Genomic DNA, 19,405 nt, shown 5'->3' with positions numbered 1-19,405 from the left:
TGGTCTCTAAGCCATTTGACATTATATTGTTTTGTGTCCATTTCTCAAGAAAACAAAAATGACACATCTCTTGCAAATCTATATCTACATACACGGTACATGAGTTCTTGGACATTCCTGTTTTAGACTACAAACCTGCAAAGACTTGTGCAGGTGCTTTATTAATGCACTGAGCAGTCTCACTAAAATCAGTGGGACTACTCTAAGAGCATAAACTTAAGCAAATGGACAAGTTAGCAGAACTGGGGCCTAAGCATAATATTTTAGAAAGCACCTAAGTGGCTCTGGGCACATCTACTCTCTGATTCAAAATCCCATGGCACTGTGTCTGGGTGTAGCTCACTTTGACTCAGGTTGATGGGGCTTGGCTCCAGGACTATAAAACTGCAGTATAGACTAGGGATGTTAAATATCGGTTAATTGAAGAGTCAAGTAACCTCGTGAATTCTTATTGGTTAGTCAACTACTCTATAGTACCCGGGGGCAGGGTTGGCAGCCAGTGCACTCCGGCCCCACTACCGAGGAGCACCCTGCCATTCCTTGCTGCTGCCTCTGTATCATCTTCCCTCTCTTTCCCAGTGCAGATAGGCAGAAGGAGCAGGGAGCTCTGAGCCTTGGTGGTGCGCCCAGCCTGATTGAAAGGCTTGATGGATCAGATCTGGATCCCCATTCTGTCTGACGTGGCACAGAGACTTGATTCTGCTCCCAAGTGAGTGACTTCAGTGCTGGGCTCTAGGGTACCGAGCTGGGTCTTTCTCAATCTCTGCTATTGAAGCTGCTCCCCTTTGTATAATATTTATTAGAGAAGAAACTGCAGTCTGGGTTTCCCAGTGGGACATAGCATCTCTCTCTCTCTCTCTTTAGTTTAATTCAAGGAATATTTAGAAATTGCCTACAAAGCAGAACAGCTTCAACAGGTTTTTCATGAAAAAGGGCTGACTAACTTAGACACCTACTTCCAGAGGGTGTTCATGCCTGTGAATCCCAACTGGAGGGAGGCACCTCTCTGCAGCCCAGAGCTAGGCACTTAACACCATTGGCTGTGTGGGGGAAGGTGGTTTTCCTTATCCTCAGCATTTCCTGCTTAGGTGGCTCTGTGCTCAGTGTGCTGGCTTTTGTGAATTCCATTCGCAGGTGCCTAATTCTTCCTATGCATTATGATAGCATTGTACTGGCTGCCTGGGTACCACATGCAGGGCCATGGATTCCACTGTTCTTTATTACCATAGTGCTTAGGAGCCCTAGTCTTGGACCAGGACTCCATTGTGGTAGGTGTTATCCATACACAGAATAAAAACACTGCTCCAAAGGGCTTGCAATCTAGGCAGCCTAAACGTTAGGTGTTATACTTAACATATTAAGTCCCCAGTGGGTGAGACTTGGCTCCGGAGTCTCTAAGTCCCTTTTGAAAGTAGGATTTGGTTTCTATGTCACTTAAGGTACAAATTTCAAAAGCACCTAAGTCCACAAAGTGCTGGACCTGGTGTGTGCAGGAAATGGAAGGAAGCCAAGCTGCCCCATCCCCCTTCCTGACCACAGGCTCCTGGGCCATGGCTGTAGCAATGCTCCACTGGGATGGCTGCAGGACGCCCCTGCAGGAAAGTGCCCACTGTGTAGGAAACAGATGGCCTTGCTCAAAACAAATTGCCATAGTCTGAACTGAGACCTTCAGTGTCAGCTCAGAGTTTAGGGCTAGGCTTCATGCACAGTGTCTCCTGGGATGAGTGCTCCTGTAACTTTTCTTCACAGCTGGGCCAGCTGTGAGTGTGGCACATCCACCACCTCCCACACCATCTTCTGAGCTCTGTGGGATCCACTGCAAAAAGTGCACCAGGGAAGACCTGCTGCAGGACCAGATAGCCTGCCTCCAGTCCCTCATATGGGGGTTCAATGAGGAGTGCTGGGAGCAGACTGCCAACTGTGAGGCAAGCCGGGTTGACCAGAAGCAGCTGATGCACCAGTATGAGGCCATGTCTTCCTCCATGACCTCTGTCATGAAGCGCATGACTGTGCATGGAGTGGGTCACCAGTGAGCTCCTTGCTCCCCTCTCCACCCAACTCTCCTGCCCCCATCCCCGCCTCTTGTCTTCTCCTCCTAGCCCTCCGAAGGGCCACTGAACACATGGTGATGGGACTTCTTGGGCAGCGCAAGAGAGACAGCAGTCCCAACACCATCCCTGAGCCACCTTTAGCAGGAATCACTCCCTACCAAGCAGACCAATATTGTCTCATTCCTTATACTCCCATATTTGTCTATATCAAACTGCTTGGGGAAGGGATTAGCTTCTGGTTCTGAGTTTGTACAGCTCTTCCCACAATGGCTTCTTGATCCAAGACTAGGGCTCCTAGACACTAGGACAGAGATGGTCAATCTAGGCTAGCAAGTGGGCCACATAAATGACCCTCTTTTATCTGAGTGGGCTGCAAGAATGTTGTAAGCAAGCTACCCTCCTGGAAACAGGGTAGTTTTGCTCACTGCACTTGCATGCCTAGAATTTGCAAAAGCTTTCGTGGGCAAAGACCCACTTCGTCAGATGCATGTAGTGGAAATTTCCAGAGGCAGGTATGAATATGCAGGCCAGAATCAGGCTGGAGATGACGATATGGATCCAATCACCTGCCTGATAATGGCCTGCATATTTATACCTGCCTCTGGAAATTTCCACTATATGCATCTGATGAAGTGGGTCTTTGCCCACAAAAGCTTATGCTCCTACACTTCAGTTAGTCTATAAGGTGCTACAGGACTCCTCACCGCTTTTGCAGATTCAGACTAACACAGCTACCCCTCTGATACTAGAATTTGCAGTGTCCCAAATGAACCATAGCAGTGCTTTGATTGGATATAGAGAGTGCATGACTCTCACTGTTAATGTTGTGTACAGTCAGTGGGCACCTCACTTCACGTGCCCTTGCTTTATATGTCATTTTAGTAATGTTACTTTAGTAAAACTGGCAGGAAAAAATGATGTGGATGGAACCCAGCAAAATCTGACAACCCTGTGCATGGGTAATGGTAAAAAAAAAATGTTTTGCAGGACACATACACAACCCTGATGGGCCACATGCAGTCCTAAGGCCATCACTGCACTAAGGTAAGAGACTTAATAATCACTATCAGGTCACCTACATTTTATGGAAAATTTTTGGTGACAAATTCTTTTTAATATGTGGTTACAATCAAATAAGTTCTGGCTTGTTTCCCTCTCCTCTCAAAGCAGAAGAGTCTAATTACACCGAGGTTAATTTTAAGCAATGAATCTTTGTGAATAGTAGTACAAAAGATTGCAAGTAACTCCTCTTTCTTCACTCCTCTTTAATCTAAACCCAGTTAAGTAGAACTGCGCATAGTTTCCTAATGCATAGGGATGAAATCCTGGTTCCATTGAAGTAAATGATGAAATTCCCATTGACTTCAATGGGTCAGGATTACACCCTAGATGTCTGTAGAATAACTAACAGAGTCCTTTCAATATTGCACATCTCAAGAGTTCTGATTGTGCACTACTTAATCACATATAACTCTGTTGTCTGTATAAGGTTTGGGATATCTAAACTTACTAGAACTATAGTCCCCAGTCTTGGAAGAGATGACTAAACCATACTGTCTTCTGAGATTAACTGAGTTTCGCATCATGTTACTATGTGAAACCTCCAGAAAACATCTTAAAACCAAGATCCTGTTTGTTCTTTGTAGACATAAAGTATAATTTTACTGTTTTTTAAAAGCACTGTGTGGTTCCATGTTTAAGTAAAACAAATGTGTGTTTTTTCTGATTGCCTGTCCTGAAAATTTAGCCCTCATTCAGCAAATCAATTTGGATGCTTTCTGTCTTATGCGCCACCATCCAGTATAAAGATTCTGCAAGCGAAGTAGAACAATTACTGACAAATGTGCAAGTTCATTTTCTTCTAATTCTGCTACCAGTGACATTTATAACACCCATTCAATTCAGTGGGGCTGTAACTGCAATTCTACTGATGTTATAAACGCTAGGATATACTCCAGTTTACTTGTCATACTGCATTGACTCTGCTCAGCTAACAAGAATAAAATGATCAAGGCTATCCTTTTGAAGAACATCTAGATTTGAGGCAGCAAAGTGTGTATGGTGACACTGTGAAAACACCAGGTAGGAGACTGGTTCATTTCTCCATGTACAGCTGTAAAAGGGGATATGTTTCTAACCAACTAAGTTCCTTGGGGTTCAGGATCCTCTATTTCTCAGTCACCATGATTGAGAACAGCCTTAGGGTGCTGGAAGACTCTGCTCAGTCAACAGAAAAGTATGGTTGATGAGCCACAAGGGGGGAATTTGTGGGGATGTAGAATCCAGAAAAGACCCCTGGGGCCAGAAAAAGAGAATTTCTATCACTGGTTCTTTCCATCCCCACACCTCTAGGATCCAAGGTAGTGGACACCCATTAAAATCAGTAGGAGTCTGCCCACACTGATCCAGTGTTTGTGTGGCTTTGCAGTAAGTAGATGCTCCTGTGCATTATTCTTTCTGCTTACCAGCCTGCTGCACTTGTTTCCTCCTGGTATAGTCCAAGTCCTCTGCAGAGAGTTGCCAAAGCCCCTGCCAGCAGATAACACCCACAGAGATGCAGGAAGTAGCCAGATACACTCAGGTCAGGTGTCCCAGCTTTTCTTTCAAGGACAAGGGCTGGGAAATTGTGTAAAATTAAAGAGTGAGATTCTGCTACACTCAGGTGCCTCCAGGAGCCAGGCCCTGGGCAGAGGCCAGTAGCGTGGGGCAGCACGCCCCTACCTGGACAAAAGAAGCCCTGGACATTTTAAAGCACCCTTTGGAAAATGCTAGGGGCGCCTGCGGGCGGTGGGGGGTTTACAACCTTCCCCCGCCAAGGACAAGGATGGGCGATCAAAGTGGGCCCCTTTACCGCTAGGCTGGGCTTCCTCTCTCCCGATGGCCGGGGGCAGCAGTACCCCTTCCCCGGGGCGGGCTGGGAGGTCTGGGCTACGCAGGGTCCCCGACACGGCTGCGGGGCCGTCCGCTCTGCTTCCTTCAGAGCCCATAGGCGAGCGCAGTGTAAACAGCAGCACATGGGCCCCCTCCCTTCCCCTGGGCCTCCTTCCCGGGCTCGGCCCCACCACCCTCCCTCCGCCCCTGGGCATGTGGCAGGAGGCGCAGCCCCACACCCGCTGGCTGGGCTGGGGGAGGGCCGGGGCCCAGAGGCAGAGCGAGCGGCAATGCCCTGCGCGGCCATAGCGGGGAGACAGCGCGGCCCTTCCCCCGCCGCCCGGGCGTGAGCAGCCGCCGCCGCCGCGCTGCGCGCAGGAGGAGACGCGGAACAGGTGGCCAGAGGCAGCAGCGAGCGCTGGCACCGCCCCGGCGGCGGCCGAGCATGTGAGCGGGAAGCCCGCAGCCCGGGACTCGGCCGGTCCGCTGCAGCAGCTGCCGCCTTCCCTCGGCGCGGGCTCCTGCCCGGGGCTGGCGGCTGGCCCGGGGCGCAGAGCCAGGCGCGCCCGGAGCTGGGGGCCGAGCGCGGGCGGGGAGCGTGTGGGGGCCGCAGGCAGCCGGGCGGCCGGGGCAGGATGAAAGTCACCGTGTGCTTCGGGCGGACCCGGGTGGTCGTGCCCTGCGGGGACGGCAACATGAAAGTTTTCAGCCTCATCCAGCAAGCGGTGACCAGGTACAAGAAGGCGATCGCCAAGGTGAGGGTGCGCGCCCGGGGCAGCGAGCGGGGGACGGCGCAGGGAGAGGGCGCCTGGGATCAATATGGCGCTTCCTGGAAAGGGGGAGGGAGGGGATGAAAGGGGAAAAGTGCAGGCTGCTCGGCTGGGGAGAGACGTGGGCACGGGCTGGAGGGGCCCGGCCTCCGCAGCCCCCCTCCCCGAGGGCGAGAGTTGGTGGGTGCGAGATCCAGAGAAGGAAGAAGCGCGGGGAGTTTGGGCCAGAAGCGCTGCTGCTCCTGGGTGCAGCGATCTAGTTTTCCTGACAGTGAAGTTTAAAGCGCTGCTGGGCTGCCCGGCCCGGCCCTGGGGGCAGGGAGCGTGTGTCTGTGTGAAAGGAGTTGCTAACTGAACATGGCTTCTTTGTAACCCAGCTGGGGAGCTGAGATTTACCCTTTAGCGAGATACAGTCGCAGACGTGTGTTTTGGGGCCTGAGCTCTTTGTTACTATTTTGTAACGAGCAAACGAGTCTCTTGTAGGTGTGATTGTAAAAGGGCTGGGGGATCTCTCCCTCTAGCTCTTTCTCTCTCTGTGGTGTTCCTATTAGTTGCGTACACCCCAAGTGCCCTGGGTCCATACAAACTGGGGTATTGGCTGTCACTTGGAGGGTTACATCTTGTTACTTTAATTGTCGCGGAAAAGACTGTGTAACAGCGTGCTATAGCTTTTGTTACATCTTCAAAGCTTGGTGTTTGAAACAGATAAAGATATAAATCCCCAAAAGTAGGTCTCCTTTACAATGATTTCTCTTTGCTGGGTAGTAGTTACTGCAAAGAATTCAAATCCAGCCCCAGGCTTCCCAGCTGCTCCAGGCCCAGGAAGAAAAAAAACAGTGAAATGTGGGGAGTTGACAAAACAGCAGGCATTTAATGTTTATATCTGAAAAAGTTATATGTCTCTTGGACTGCCAGAGAAGGGGAAAGGTACTACAGAGAGGATTGTCTGGAGAATTTTTTTTTTTTAAAGGATGGGTTAAAAGAGTGTTCTGTTGGATTGTTTGCTAGGACAATCACTTCATGACAAGTCAGTGCACTCTTCTCTGTGTCAGAAATTCTCATGTCAACACAGAGAATCATTTACTTTTCCAGTTACTCTGAAAGAAGTTTACAGTGTAGGGAGCCTTTGTGCTGGAAATATGTTAATTGCATTTATCTTTGGAAACATAATTGATTTCTTTCTTTTTGGTGATGTTAGTTATAATTACAGCTTGTCTGAATAATAATAGAGAGGTAGCTGTGTTAGTCTGGTCTTGCTAAAACAAAAGAAAAAAAACATGTAGCACTTTAAAGACTAACAAGATAGTTTAATACATGATGAGCTTTCGTGGGCCAGACCCACTTTCTCAGATCATATTCTGGAAGAGAATTGGCATGACCATGGTATATATGGTAATGCCAGTTCTCTTCCAGAATATGATCTGAGGAAGTGAGTCTGGCCCACGAAAGCTCGTGACATATTAAACCAACTTGTTAGTCATTAAAGTGCTACATAGTTTTTCCTTTTGTTTTAACTTGTCTGAACGCTTTCTGCGTAGAGTTGGTGCATGACTACATGTACATAGTTATTTACAAATAATTGTATCTTCCATTCTGTAGTCACTTAGAATATTTTATTTTTTTGCTGCAAAACATGTTTTTAAATTTCTGACTAACATTTGCCAGGCCAATCTGAAAAAGACCAGTAGATTAATGAAATTCTATCTGGTGCTTCCTACTCCCCCAGCTTTGCTCAAGTAGTTGGGTATGACTTATTTTTTTACCTTTATGATTTTTGTTTTGTTTCAGTTGAGAATTTTTTACTTCAGGACTCTCTGAAATTGCACCAAGCAATTAGAAGTTTGAAGTCTGCTTGCCTTAGCATTAGTAGGTTGGAAATACTGTGTCAGGTTGTGAGTGGGGTGGTGTTTTTTTCCAATGAGAACCTGTGGCTGGTGTCCAGGGAAAGGGAAACCAAAGTTTCCATTTTTTGTTTCCTTTTTTTCCAGAATTTTTTGAGACAATCACTACATCTTAGTATATTGTGTAACATCACACAACATTGACTAGTGAAATGTTTCACTGAAAGAAGTCAAGATGCCAACTGCAGTTATTTTGACAACTTCATTAAAGTGCATAACATTTCATATGCACAGAAATGACCATGTCCCAAAGTACTCTTACAACTGAGAGTGCTACTTACTTAAACGGGACTATACTTGACAGTAAATATTTGTATGATTGGTCCCTAAATCTTACAATATTAATATAATCCAGTGATGATAAATCTATGGTTTCCAGGCTGTAGTCTCTGAATATCTGTCTCGTCATAGTGCACTGGATCACATTCCTGTTTCCAGCTGTTAAATTGCATTAAAGACAGCTACAAACACATTCCTAATATATTTCCATGTGAACAAATTGCAGTATGTGTAACAGTGAAGTTATGTGAGAATGAGTGGAGAGGATGGTTGCTTGTATGCTTGCAAATGGCGGGGACGGGTCCATGACAAAAGCTCTGTTATGTAGCCACATTATGAAAAAAAAAAATTAGAAACCTCTGAAATGTGATATATTGGCAGGTGAACGTCGTAAAGATAATTTTCAAGATTACAGTTTTGCTTGCTCCTAGCCTTCAGAACTTTTGATCTTGGGTTTTATAAAGGACCCGTTGGCTTTAAATTTCATTTTTATTTTGTGTACTGTATTTTGCATGGATTAAGCTTTGTTGCAGTTGGGGTTAGAATGGTGTTAATTACAATGAGAAGGCTTCTACTATATGCAAATCTTGTGAAAACAGTTATCTACCCCAACTAAGATCACAGTGATGATTCCATGAGTACCACTATAAATAAGTATAGATAAATTTTACCAAATATTTTCCAAGTAATAACTGTGGCTTTTCATAATATGGAAATAGCGAGGGATGTAATTTCAGGTTTTTATGGTTAGTGCCCCACCTTTCTAGTGTGATTAGGTGGTCTCTTTTTATTGGAGTCCAAGAGCTGTACGGCTCTTTGCTTCTTAGAAAAGGATGTATATATTAAATATTTGAGAGATCAACCGTAGTTTTTAAATTTATTTTTATCATCATTTTGATAACATTTGGAATTTTTCTGAGTCTTCCAAAATGTATTACTTCTGCATCAATTATAGCCTCATGTAGGAAACTAAAAATCTGATAGAAATGTTCTAACACTAACATTAAAATGTGGGCCCCAACCCTACAAAAATGTATGTACCTGTTTAATTTAGCATATTGTGAGTAGTCCCAGTGACTTCAGTAGAGCTTCTTGGAGATTGAAGGATCAGAACAACACTGAGCTTAGCTCTCCCATCCCACAATTTTCAGTTTTTGACTAGCAGCAGATGCTCTAAATCAAGACTGTTTTTAGGTGCTTATACAATGCTAGCTCTCTACATTAGCATTTTTTTTAGGACTGTCAATTGATGTGCGTTAACACCTCTGATTAACTCAGCCCAGGATTAACACGTTAACTTTTTTTAACGTGTTAATTGTGGGCGTTAATGCTGCGCTGCCCCTTTTGGGGACTTCAACTGATCTTGGGCTCCTGTGGCTTTGAAATGCTGTTATTGCATTTCAAAGGGGCAGCTGAACTGAGCCTGGGGTCAGCTGAGGGCCCCAGCTGATCCCGGGCTTGTGCAGCGCTGCGCCTTTGAAACGCCGCCGCAGCGTTAATTTTTTAATTGCTTGACTGTCCTAATTTTTTTATTTGCACAGTGTGCATGAAGTTATTCTAGCACAAAGGACTCAATTTGGAATTGTGTGCAAATGTGTTTCCAAAATATTGAAAGTATATAACTTAATCTTTGACCTTTATTTTAATTTTCTTTTTCTCACTTGGAATTATTTGAATTGAATTGACGTGGTGGGAGTGGAAACAATACCTGTTTAACAGGAAATAAATTAGGGTCAGAGACAAAATGCTCGCTGTTTTAAAAAAAATTAAATAACATACGCATAACACATTTCATTTTTGCCTTTTATCATTCTGTAGTTACATGTGATAATTAGGAATGAGTCAATCAGTCCCTTTTATTTTTGATGGTAAATCATTGCCATTTTAGATGCAAAATCTCTCTCTATTAAAGATGGTTTAACTTGTTAGTATGGTAGACTGCATCCCCCTGTCAATGTGATGGAAAGTCCAAACATTTTTTTGGAAGCTTTATTACAAGTATTCTTTCTTTTTTTGATATTCCAATAAAGGCTGTGTAGTTGAAATATGAACATTAAGCCTTTTTCTCTACAACTTGAAAACAAACAAACAAAAGCCCATCCAATCAACCTGGTTGTCAGCATGATACATTCTTGAATTGTAGGCAGGGCTTACAATCCACTTGCCCAGGACAAGAAATCTTTTTTTTTTTTTTTTTTTTTTTGAGAATTCAGTCAGGCTTAGCAGAATCTAAGGCATTGTCTCCATTGGGACCAGACCCATTGTTATTGTAACATCAGTATAATTGACTGGTGTACCCCATAATGAAGAAACTCTCACTGGTATTAACTACTATGACTTGCATCAATGCATTTTACCCTTGCTAGTGGGTGATGCGTAAATTTTCAAAACCTGCTTAAGGGGAATGCAGAAGTTGTATAGTTCTCCTCACAAAATTATATGAATGTCTTGGAGATTGAAAAGTTACAGAAGGTTGCAATCAGAATGTGATGAAGGGACTTGCAGGCTTTGAATTATGAAAAGAAAAAGAAGACTTGGCCTATATAACTGAATAATAAGGACCTGAGAGCCAGAGTACTGTACATTGAGAGTGTATATGATTATGAAAGGAAATGCATATATTGATGCCAATAAACTTTTTGACATACTAACTAGATTAAAATACATATTATAAAGAGAGGCACACGCAACTGAACAATTCAAATTGCATAACTTCACCAAAAGATTGACTTAAATACACAAGATGTTGAAATTTGTCTGAGAAGTTAGGAATATGTTTGTAAGAAGCTGGTACATAGATTCTCATCTGAAAGGGAGCAGATCTGTTTTATCTTTAGTTTACAGTGATTTTGGTATAAGATGGCAATTTCTATTTTTATTTCCAATTTCTACTGACTTGGTCCTTGAATTTCGTCAGTGTTTGAAAAATATAAAGAACATAAAGTTTGCAATAAAAAGGAGATAATGCACAGTTATTCTGAAGGTGAAAATGATGGAAAGAAGTGTATGTGTTGACTGTTTTCTTAACATCTATTATGTGTGAGTGTGTGACTGGATATGTAGATGTGCAGAACAAATGAGAAGTTTAATATATTTAATTGAGAGTGTTGAGAGAAACAAAGCCAAGCCAGTGGCCAGAGACAAGTAGTAGTTAGGGCAGGGGTCTGCATCCTTTTCAAACCAAAGAGCCAAACTACATCCAAATTCAGAACAAGTGGTCACCAAAGAGCCATGTAAGAATGCCCATCTGCATGACTGAAAATATACAACTTAATATTATTGATAATTGACATAATGATTAATAATAGTATAAATGAAAAATTGTACCCAGACTTTATTTAATGGGACTTTTGCTGCTGCATCTTCTCTCACATTTCTTTGAAGTTTCCATCACAACTGTCAAATCCAGCTTCATGCACATATTCAGGCTGTCTTCTGTCATTCTTATGGCAGAGGGGTGGTGACGTGGGGTGCAGGAGACCGGTGACGTGGGGTGCAGGAGACCAGTGATGTGGGTGAACGAGTGGCTCAGGGCAGGGTGTTCAGGTGTATGATGGGCTCAGGATTGATGTGTGTGGTAGGGATGTAAGTGACTACTTGACTATGCAATAAGCAAAAGCTTATTGGATAGTTGAGGGACTAGTCACCCCGTCCCTCCTGCTGCCTTTATCAGAGCACCAGCAGGGGAAGTGGTGGGGACCAGGCGTGAGGTGGGAATCAGCGGATTCCCAGCTTGCATCTAGTCCCAGACACGCCTCTATTGGCTCTTAATCCATTTAGAAGGCTAAAGTGTAGCAGGGCGGGACTTAGTGTGAGCTGGGACAGCTGATTCCTGACTCATGCCTGGGCCAACAGGCTCTTAATCCATTTAAAGAGCAGAGCTATAGCCCAGGCTGGAGCTAACCCTGCTGCAGCTCCCCACTTACTGAATAATCAACCAGTCAATGGAAAATCTATTGACTAGTTGATTAGTCGATTAAACTAAATTTAACATCCCTAGTGTGTGGGAGTGCAGGAGTATTATGATGTTGCAGCCAGATGGGGGCTGCGCCCCAACTGCAGACTTGTTGAGGGCTTGTTGGGTAGGTTTCATTTTTAAATAATGTAAAATAGTATGTTCAGCAGAAAAGGTTTCAACATTGTCCCTGTTCATGGCAGGAATGGGGACCCTTTTTGGGTGAAGGCCACTGACCTGTATAAAAATCAGTTGGGGACCTATGAGGAGAAGCTGAGGGATTTGGGCTTATTTAGTGGGAAGAAGTGAAGAGTGAGGGGGGATTTGATATCAGCCTTCAACTTCCTGAAGGGAGGTTCCAAAGAGGATGGACAGGCTGTCCTTAGTGGTAACAGATGGCAGAACAAGGAGCAATGGTCTCAAGTTACAGTGGGGGGAGGTCTAGGTTGGATATTAGGAAAAACTATTTTACTAGGAGGGTGGTGAAGTACTGGAATAGGTTACCTAGGGAGGTGGAGGAATCGCCATCTCTAGAGGTTTTTAAGTTGTGACTAGGCTGATTTAGTTGGAGTTGGTCCTTTTTTGGGGAGAGGGCTGGACTCAATGACATCCTGAGGTCTCTTCCAGCCTTATGATTGTAAGTGAGAAACAAAATACCCCCCCTCCTCCCCCCACCCAACTGAAATACCTCACTCCTATAGCGCTCCACATGGAGCGTGGGGGTCAGCTGGGGAGTCCCGGGCTCCATGCGATGCTCCCCCTTTGAAATGTCGCTGTGGTGTTTCAAAGGGCCAGTGCAGCATGGAGCCCAGGTTCCCCCTGCTTGCTCCCTCTGTCTCATAGAAGCAGCAGTGGGGGGAAGTGAGTAGTTGACGATTTTGTTGATTCTCTGATAAGCATTTGCAGGGCTCACCAAACCGTGACGAGCCCCGCTCGTCAGCCGCGCTGTCTCGCAATCTGCACATGCGCAGATCGCCCGAACCCAGCTCTTCTGGGTTGCAATCTACTCACCACGTGCGAGTAGATTGCATTATTTGTCAAGCCCTGAGCATTTTGCTTATCGGATAGTCGACTAGTCCTTAACATCCCTCATTGGTACCGCAAAGATTTTAAGAGAAACTATTAGAGATGGTGGTGAGTTTGAGTGAGAATAAGGCAGTAGATATGCTTCTAGTAGTTCCTTAGATGTTTTTCCTTTTAGATATCTGAGAGATATAATAGAGAACATCTGGAACAAAACTTCATTGTCAGTTTTAAATTCACTCTAGGATATTAGTGACAGAAAGTAGATGCATCTGACTGTTGTTTGATCACTTATGTGAGGAGTGTTGATGGTCTCACACCCAAAATCCCAGTAAATATCGGAGTGTGCATCACAATTGGTTTTGTTGTTGGCTGTCTGAGCAAAAATGGTTTTGGGGTCTCAGTTACTTGAAAGCTGGGCCACCCAAACTTGAAAGTTTCAACTTTGTGTCTAGAACTGAAGTGCATTGGTAGAGTGTGCAGGGACAGTTTGTATTCTTGGTGAACATGTTTCATTTTTTTCTGTCCTGTATTCTTGAATGCTAGCTACATGTCACATGTAAAACAAAATACCAGAAACCAGAATTCACTTCAAAATAGGTTTGTTTTTTAAAGTGGATCCCTCAAAGACAGTCTTTTATGATAGTGGTAATGACTTTAAAAAAAACCATGACTGTCATTGCTTTTTTAAATCTTTGCAATATAACAGTTTTCTGTCTGTCCATCTCTATCCCCAAACTAATTATATAAAAACTCCAATCTTGGTGATATAAACCAGCCTGTGGTTGTAGAGTCCTGATGTTACACAATGTAGTGCGTGCATTGACTGCTGTGGCAGCATGGAATTCCACTGGTTTGAGTGGGGCTTCACTTAGGAGGAGTCCTACACTTGCAGAATTGAGACTTAGGTCTATAAGGGCCAGCTAAGCTGTGACTACTACCGTGTCACTTCATACCCTGTGGTATTGTGTGCTATCCTTGTAAGAGCGCATAGAAGCAAAAGTGACATGACACATGCTCAGTTGCTTCAGTGAAAAATTGATTTTTTTTTTAAATCAGGCATCTCTTAATTCAATTTGTGCATAAATCTTGAGCTTCCCTTAAAGCTAAATAAATGTATCCTAAAATATCCTCAGCATAGGAAAAGGGCCCGTTGCTCATTTCAGTTGGTAACCTAAGGGTGAATTTTATCTGTCCAGTGTTTGGCTTCTGATCTGAAATGCTTGAAAATTTTCCCAGATGTCAATGGTGACTGGGTGGTCATTACTGCTCAGTTTTCTAAGAATGATTCTTGACCACTTTACTCATATTAGGCTTTGAACAGAAGCAGTGAAACTGAGCTAACTTTTGTTTTTTGCTCTGCTACTTGACAAAAGCTGTAAATAGCAGCAGAAGTGTTGGACTTTTCTGTCTGCAGTCTCAGGAAGGAAACACTGTTAGTTCATATTAAGTTCTTGTTTGGAAATTCATCATCATAAAGACTGAAAATAATATTTAAAAAATGTAAGTGTTCAGTTTGCAGATATAGATGGTGTTCCCTTATTCATCATAGAAGGTTTTCTACTCACTATTTCCCTTGATCTGTTTCACTTTTGAATTGTCTCAGAGTGCTAGCAGTGTTAGTCTGTAACCTGACAAACAATGAGTAGTCATGTGGCACCTTAGAGACTAACAAAATTCTCTTGCTCGCTCGCTCGCTCTCAGCATGAGCTTTTATGGGCAAAACATATATATATATATTTGTTAGTCTCTGAAGTGCTACAGGACTACTCTTTATTTTTGAATTGTGTTCGCAGTCTAAAATGTAGGATCAGGTTCTTTACTCCTTAGCTCTATTCTCACACATTTGAATTGAAAGGGAAATGCTTGAGGAAATCTCAGGGTAAGGATTGGAGTGAGGTTTGAAATAGAATATTTTCTGCATAAGGGACTGTAATGTGCTTACCTGTAAGCTCCCATGTCGACCAGTGAGCTAGATAAACAATCTCACCTGTAAATGTGAATAGCTGTGAACTAATACTGTACATTGCTGCAGGTTATGTCATTAGTATGTTTGAATAACTTGTTACCTCTGCAATGTGCATATTTGTAGAAAATGAAAAATTGTTGCTTTGCGTCTAGAATCTAAGATGATGTGCAGTGACGTAGAGGAATTATTTATACAAATGGTGATCCATCTTTTGGATGTTGATGATAATGTTCTTCTCTGTCAGGAAAAACATAGTTATAATGAATAAATGGAATAAACAGAGCTGTATGACAGTGCATATTTTTAAAACTCTTTTGTAGTCTTCATTCTCCAAACTTCTTCCTTATCTTTATCCATGACTTGTATAAGAAAGGAGAGGATATTCCAATATGATTTATTTTGCAAATTAGGTACAGTAGAGAATAATTAGTTTTTACTAAGGTTGGGAGTTCAGATAGGTAACTGAAATCCATTTTTTCTTACAATTTATTTAGATATGTATCTTGTTGAAACAACGTCTTTTCTCTTTATAAAGGTAGTATATCTATTTGTAAGGACACGTCAAGAATTTCTTTTTTACGATTTGCAGAGATTTGTGTGCTGGGATGTTAACTACATTTCTTGCTTGTCAGTTGTTTTAGTACAATGTCCTTTTTTCATCTTACCATAAAGTTTTGAATTCTGTTCTTGTTATATTCTTGTGTAACAGCTTTTCAGGTCTCTTGTGGAGGGAATTGACTTCACATACTATCATTTGTAGCATCTAGTTAATAAGGGCAATTTAAAAGTAGACAGTGTTTAAGGCCTTGGACCCTAGAATATACTTTTCATAATAAATACAACTTTTCAGTTACCATTAGTAAGAATAAATCCATGAAAATTAGGATGTTTCTCAGGTATGGTACCTACCCAACTTTTTTATTAGTATGATAAATATGTTCCTTAAGTGGGACATCATATATATATACTGTATGTATAGAGTTTTTATTTAACTTCAATATTATGGGATGACTTAATACATTATCACCCATTATAAAAGAATATTTATATATTTCAGTGTGTGAAAGGTTGGAGAGTTACATTGGTGTGTAATATATATGTGTTCTATTCAGAATCCACAGTATTCCATAGGTTTTTTTAAAACAGAGCTGGGGGGACTGTGAAAGAGCCTAGCATGCTAAGGGGTACAGTCACTGTATCTGCTTTGGGGGATTAGTTTAGAACTTGAGTTGTAGGGCACTTCTAGGTTTCCTTCTTCTAGCCTATTGTTTCTCAACATTTTTGTGCTGGTGACATCTTTTGGACTGAAGAAAATTGTGACCTCTCCTAGTTAAACCCCTCCCCCCAACTTGTGGCTTTGCGGATGAAATGTGTGAATTAGCTTTATGACGGTTTTGTGCTATGGAGTCCCAGGCAATTGCCCTGCTTTTTACCCCCTTAACGCTGGCCCTGTTTGTGACCTCTACCCAAGCCGGCCCTATGACTCCAAGGTTGAGAAATACTATTCTGTGAAATAGCCTTCAACCAGTGGGAACCATCTGAATCTCATACACCTCTACACTTTAACCTTTCAGATAATGTTTGCAGATGTTTTTATGCTTTTAAAACAAATTGGAAGAAACACAGTCTTATTTGTGCTATGACATCTTTTTGCGTCTTGGTACTCTTAAACTGATGTTAGGCAAAACAAGCTGGATTAAAAGGGAAAAAGAAGAGATGAAGATGATATACACAGTATGGTTCATGTTGCCTTAAAATAATTTCCTTTTGTTTAGGCTAATGAGCAGCTGCATCAAAAGAAAACATTTTTTTCCATGAAAACACTTTTTTTTATCTAAATATAAATTGAATGAATAAAATGTGCAACATTACTGACCTAGTACACTGAAAATAAAATGGAGTTTTCTTAATATAAATCTAGATCATTGCACATCTGTTCTTGCTGAGAAATATTTTTCAAGCAGTAACATAGACAAACGGGATTGGAGAAAGGTAGTATAGGGAAATTCTGAGAGCTATTTTGGGGTATCTGCTGTGTTTTGTGTGTGTGTTTGATCTCTCCCATTTGTTACAAAGAAAATGTTGGTTTAGTTACAGTAATGGCTCAGCAAGTCTGGTGCTGGAAGACAAATAAAATATTAAACTGCCTTAGTGCTGAATTACATTATCCAGCAGATCTCTGAGAAGGGACGTTTAACTAACAAAGGCTAAGGAGCAGTGCGGTGTTTGAGCTTTATAATGTTTGTTATTAACAAACGAATAAAAGGGAAATGAATCAAACTCCAGAGTTATCAAGAAATGGACACATTTCACATTAACAAGGGAACATCCCATTTCTTTTGCTGATCAGAATATTTTAGCAATTGCAGATTTTTCTACTGTAGCCCTCGTTGTTTTCTAAAACTGTTTCCAAATGTTAATGCTAGATCAAAGCAGATTTGTATAATCACTTTGTTGCAATATGTTCTGTATGTTAACAGGTATTGGTATTACATTAAAGGTCATATATTTTCCCTTTCATTTTCTTCTTGGTATTTTTTTTTCCCATTGGTAACGTTTAGCACATGAAAAAACCACCACCTAAAAGTTGCTGACTTTTATATACTTTGGACAAGATCATATGAGCTTTTTTCATTTTTATTGAAAAAATTAACAGGATGTGGTCCCTTCTCCACTATCCTGTAAAATGTAGACTGCTTGGCTTTTGAAGTTCATGTGCTATAACCACTAAAGAGAGAGTGTTGTTTGAGTTTTAGGTTAGCGAATGTCAGTACAGAAAACATAAATTGCATTATGACATTAGTAATTCACCATGATCTGTGTCTATAGTGACTTCACTGAATCTTTCTGTCAGCAATACAAAAACTCCTGATCCCATGAGGTGAGAAGGGATACCCATTCCAATTGGTTTTGGAGGTAACTAATGATGTGCAGCACCTTGTATGACTAGTCCTAAAATGCAAGCGCAAAAGCATGTATTGATGGCTCACTTCAGCCTGAGGGACATGCTGTTTTAGAACTGTAGTACTTCGATTCTGAGCGTAATCTAGATGTTGCTGGGATGTAAAAGTACCAAGAAACTGTAGGATTACTGTGTCATTACTGCTTTGTAATGGCCATCTTTTGAAAAGTTGTACCCCATGTGTACTCCTTTGTGCTAGTGCAATTCACTTGTTTAGCTTCTCAGTTCATTGCATCTCTGGCTCTGCCAAACTTTGATGTTTACTAGGAGAGGGAAATATTGGAAGGGGAATGACTGAGGGAAATAGAGAGAGGACAACTGGGAGAAAGGGATACATTCAGGAAGAGATGTGGTTCTACAAGGGGGAGAGGGACAAATGGTATATCCCTGGAGACTGGCAAAAAGAAAGCATGGGGTAATGAAAACGTGAATAGCTCATAGCTCTGCCCCATAAGTATTCGCTTAAAAGGAAGGCAGGTGGAGAGACACAAAGAAGTTGTTTATGTGAGAGTAAGGCAAGATAAAGGAATGAAATAGGTAAAATAATGTGCAAAGGGAAAGAGCTGAAATCTGATTTTTTGAAGGAGGAAGGGACAATACTAGTAAGGAGGGGAGTGTGTGAAATGGAAAATCCCAGAATTGAATACTAAGAGACATGGAGATGGGGGAGAATCTATTCTAGAAGAGGGATGAGACGATTACAATTAATAACAGACACACTCTATTAAAACAGTTTGTTTTAAAAAAGACAAAATACTAGTGGTCAAGTGGAGGTTTGGAAAAATGGTATGGAAAGAAATGAGTCGCTACATGACATGCACACTCTTTCTGCATTCTTTCACAGACAGCCTGCTGTTGGTGCTGAGATGTTCAGGTTCCGTTACATAGGAAGTAAAAGCCTAATGCTTCCCTCTTGATCTTTGGGAAGATCAGTGATTACACGGTTACCTAATTAGCCGCTTCCCATGGTTCCCCTTGGCTGAAAATGGTAAAACGGAGCCAGTAGGAGCTGTGAGACTCTGTGGCCATGGTGCCGACAAGTAAACAAACCGCTGAGGCCAGTTAAAGTGGTTTTGCAGAGCATTTTGAGAAACACTGGATTAGAAGATTGTAAAGACTAAGTTGAAAAATCTTTTTGGATTGCTTCCTGCTAATATTAATCATTAAGAAAAAGATTGAGTCTCTGGCAGTGTAAATTAGGGATGTTAAAAAGTGGCTAATTAGGTAACACATTAACCACTGAAAATCTGAGCAGTTAGGTGCTGCAGTAGAAAGCTTATACTGCAGAACCTTCAGTGCAGCCAGCTCCCAGCGTGCACCAGCTCCCGCCTGCAACCCTGCTCCTGGGTAGCCAGCTGCTGCTCCTTTACACTGCTGCCTCTTATATAGGGGCAGCAGCTCAGGGTGGCAGCCGGCTCCCCAGGAGCCAGCGTGTGCTGGGAGCAGGTTTTTAAGATGGCTCCCAGCTCCTGGCCCCTCTCCCAGGAAGCTGGTGTTGTCCCATGCTGCGGGCTCTGATGCCATCCTGCACTGCTGGCTCTGTAACTGGCTCCTGTGGAGCAGGACCAAGAGGCTGCATGTAATAAGCTCATGCTTACTGGTGAACCTTTTAAACGTACGGATG

The 19,405-nt window shown here is 42.6% G+C and overlaps 1 protein-coding gene across 11 annotated transcripts in view; it reads left to right on the top strand.

Annotated features, from left to right (window-relative positions):
* The first annotated feature begins 5,157 nt into the window (after positions 1-5,157).
* PARD3 (par-3 family cell polarity regulator) overlaps positions 5,158-19,405 on the top strand; it is a 683,059-nt gene continuing 668,811 nt past the window's right edge. For 5 of the 11 annotated variants that reach the window (XM_075922683.2, XM_075922685.2, XM_075922688.2 and 2 more), the window contains exon 1: positions 5,159-5,677. In XM_075922683.2, coding sequence (XP_075778798.2) covers positions 5,558-5,677 — 120 coding nt within the window. In that variant the 5' untranslated portion in view covers positions 5,159-5,557. Of the gene's footprint in view, positions 5,678-19,405 lie in introns of all 11 variants that reach the window. The other 6 variants (XM_075922684.2, XM_075922677.2, XM_075922678.2 and 3 more) reach the window with 4 other exon arrangements.

This window comes from Pelodiscus sinensis, chromosome 2, assembly GCF_052426305.1.
Source record: "Pelodiscus sinensis isolate ZL-2025 chromosome 2, ASM5242630v1, whole genome shotgun sequence".
NCBI classification, from domain to species: Eukaryota; Metazoa; Chordata; order Testudines; family Trionychidae; genus Pelodiscus; species Pelodiscus sinensis.
Note: the sequence above shows the minus strand (reverse complement) of the source record. Positions and strands in the feature narration are given on the sequence as shown.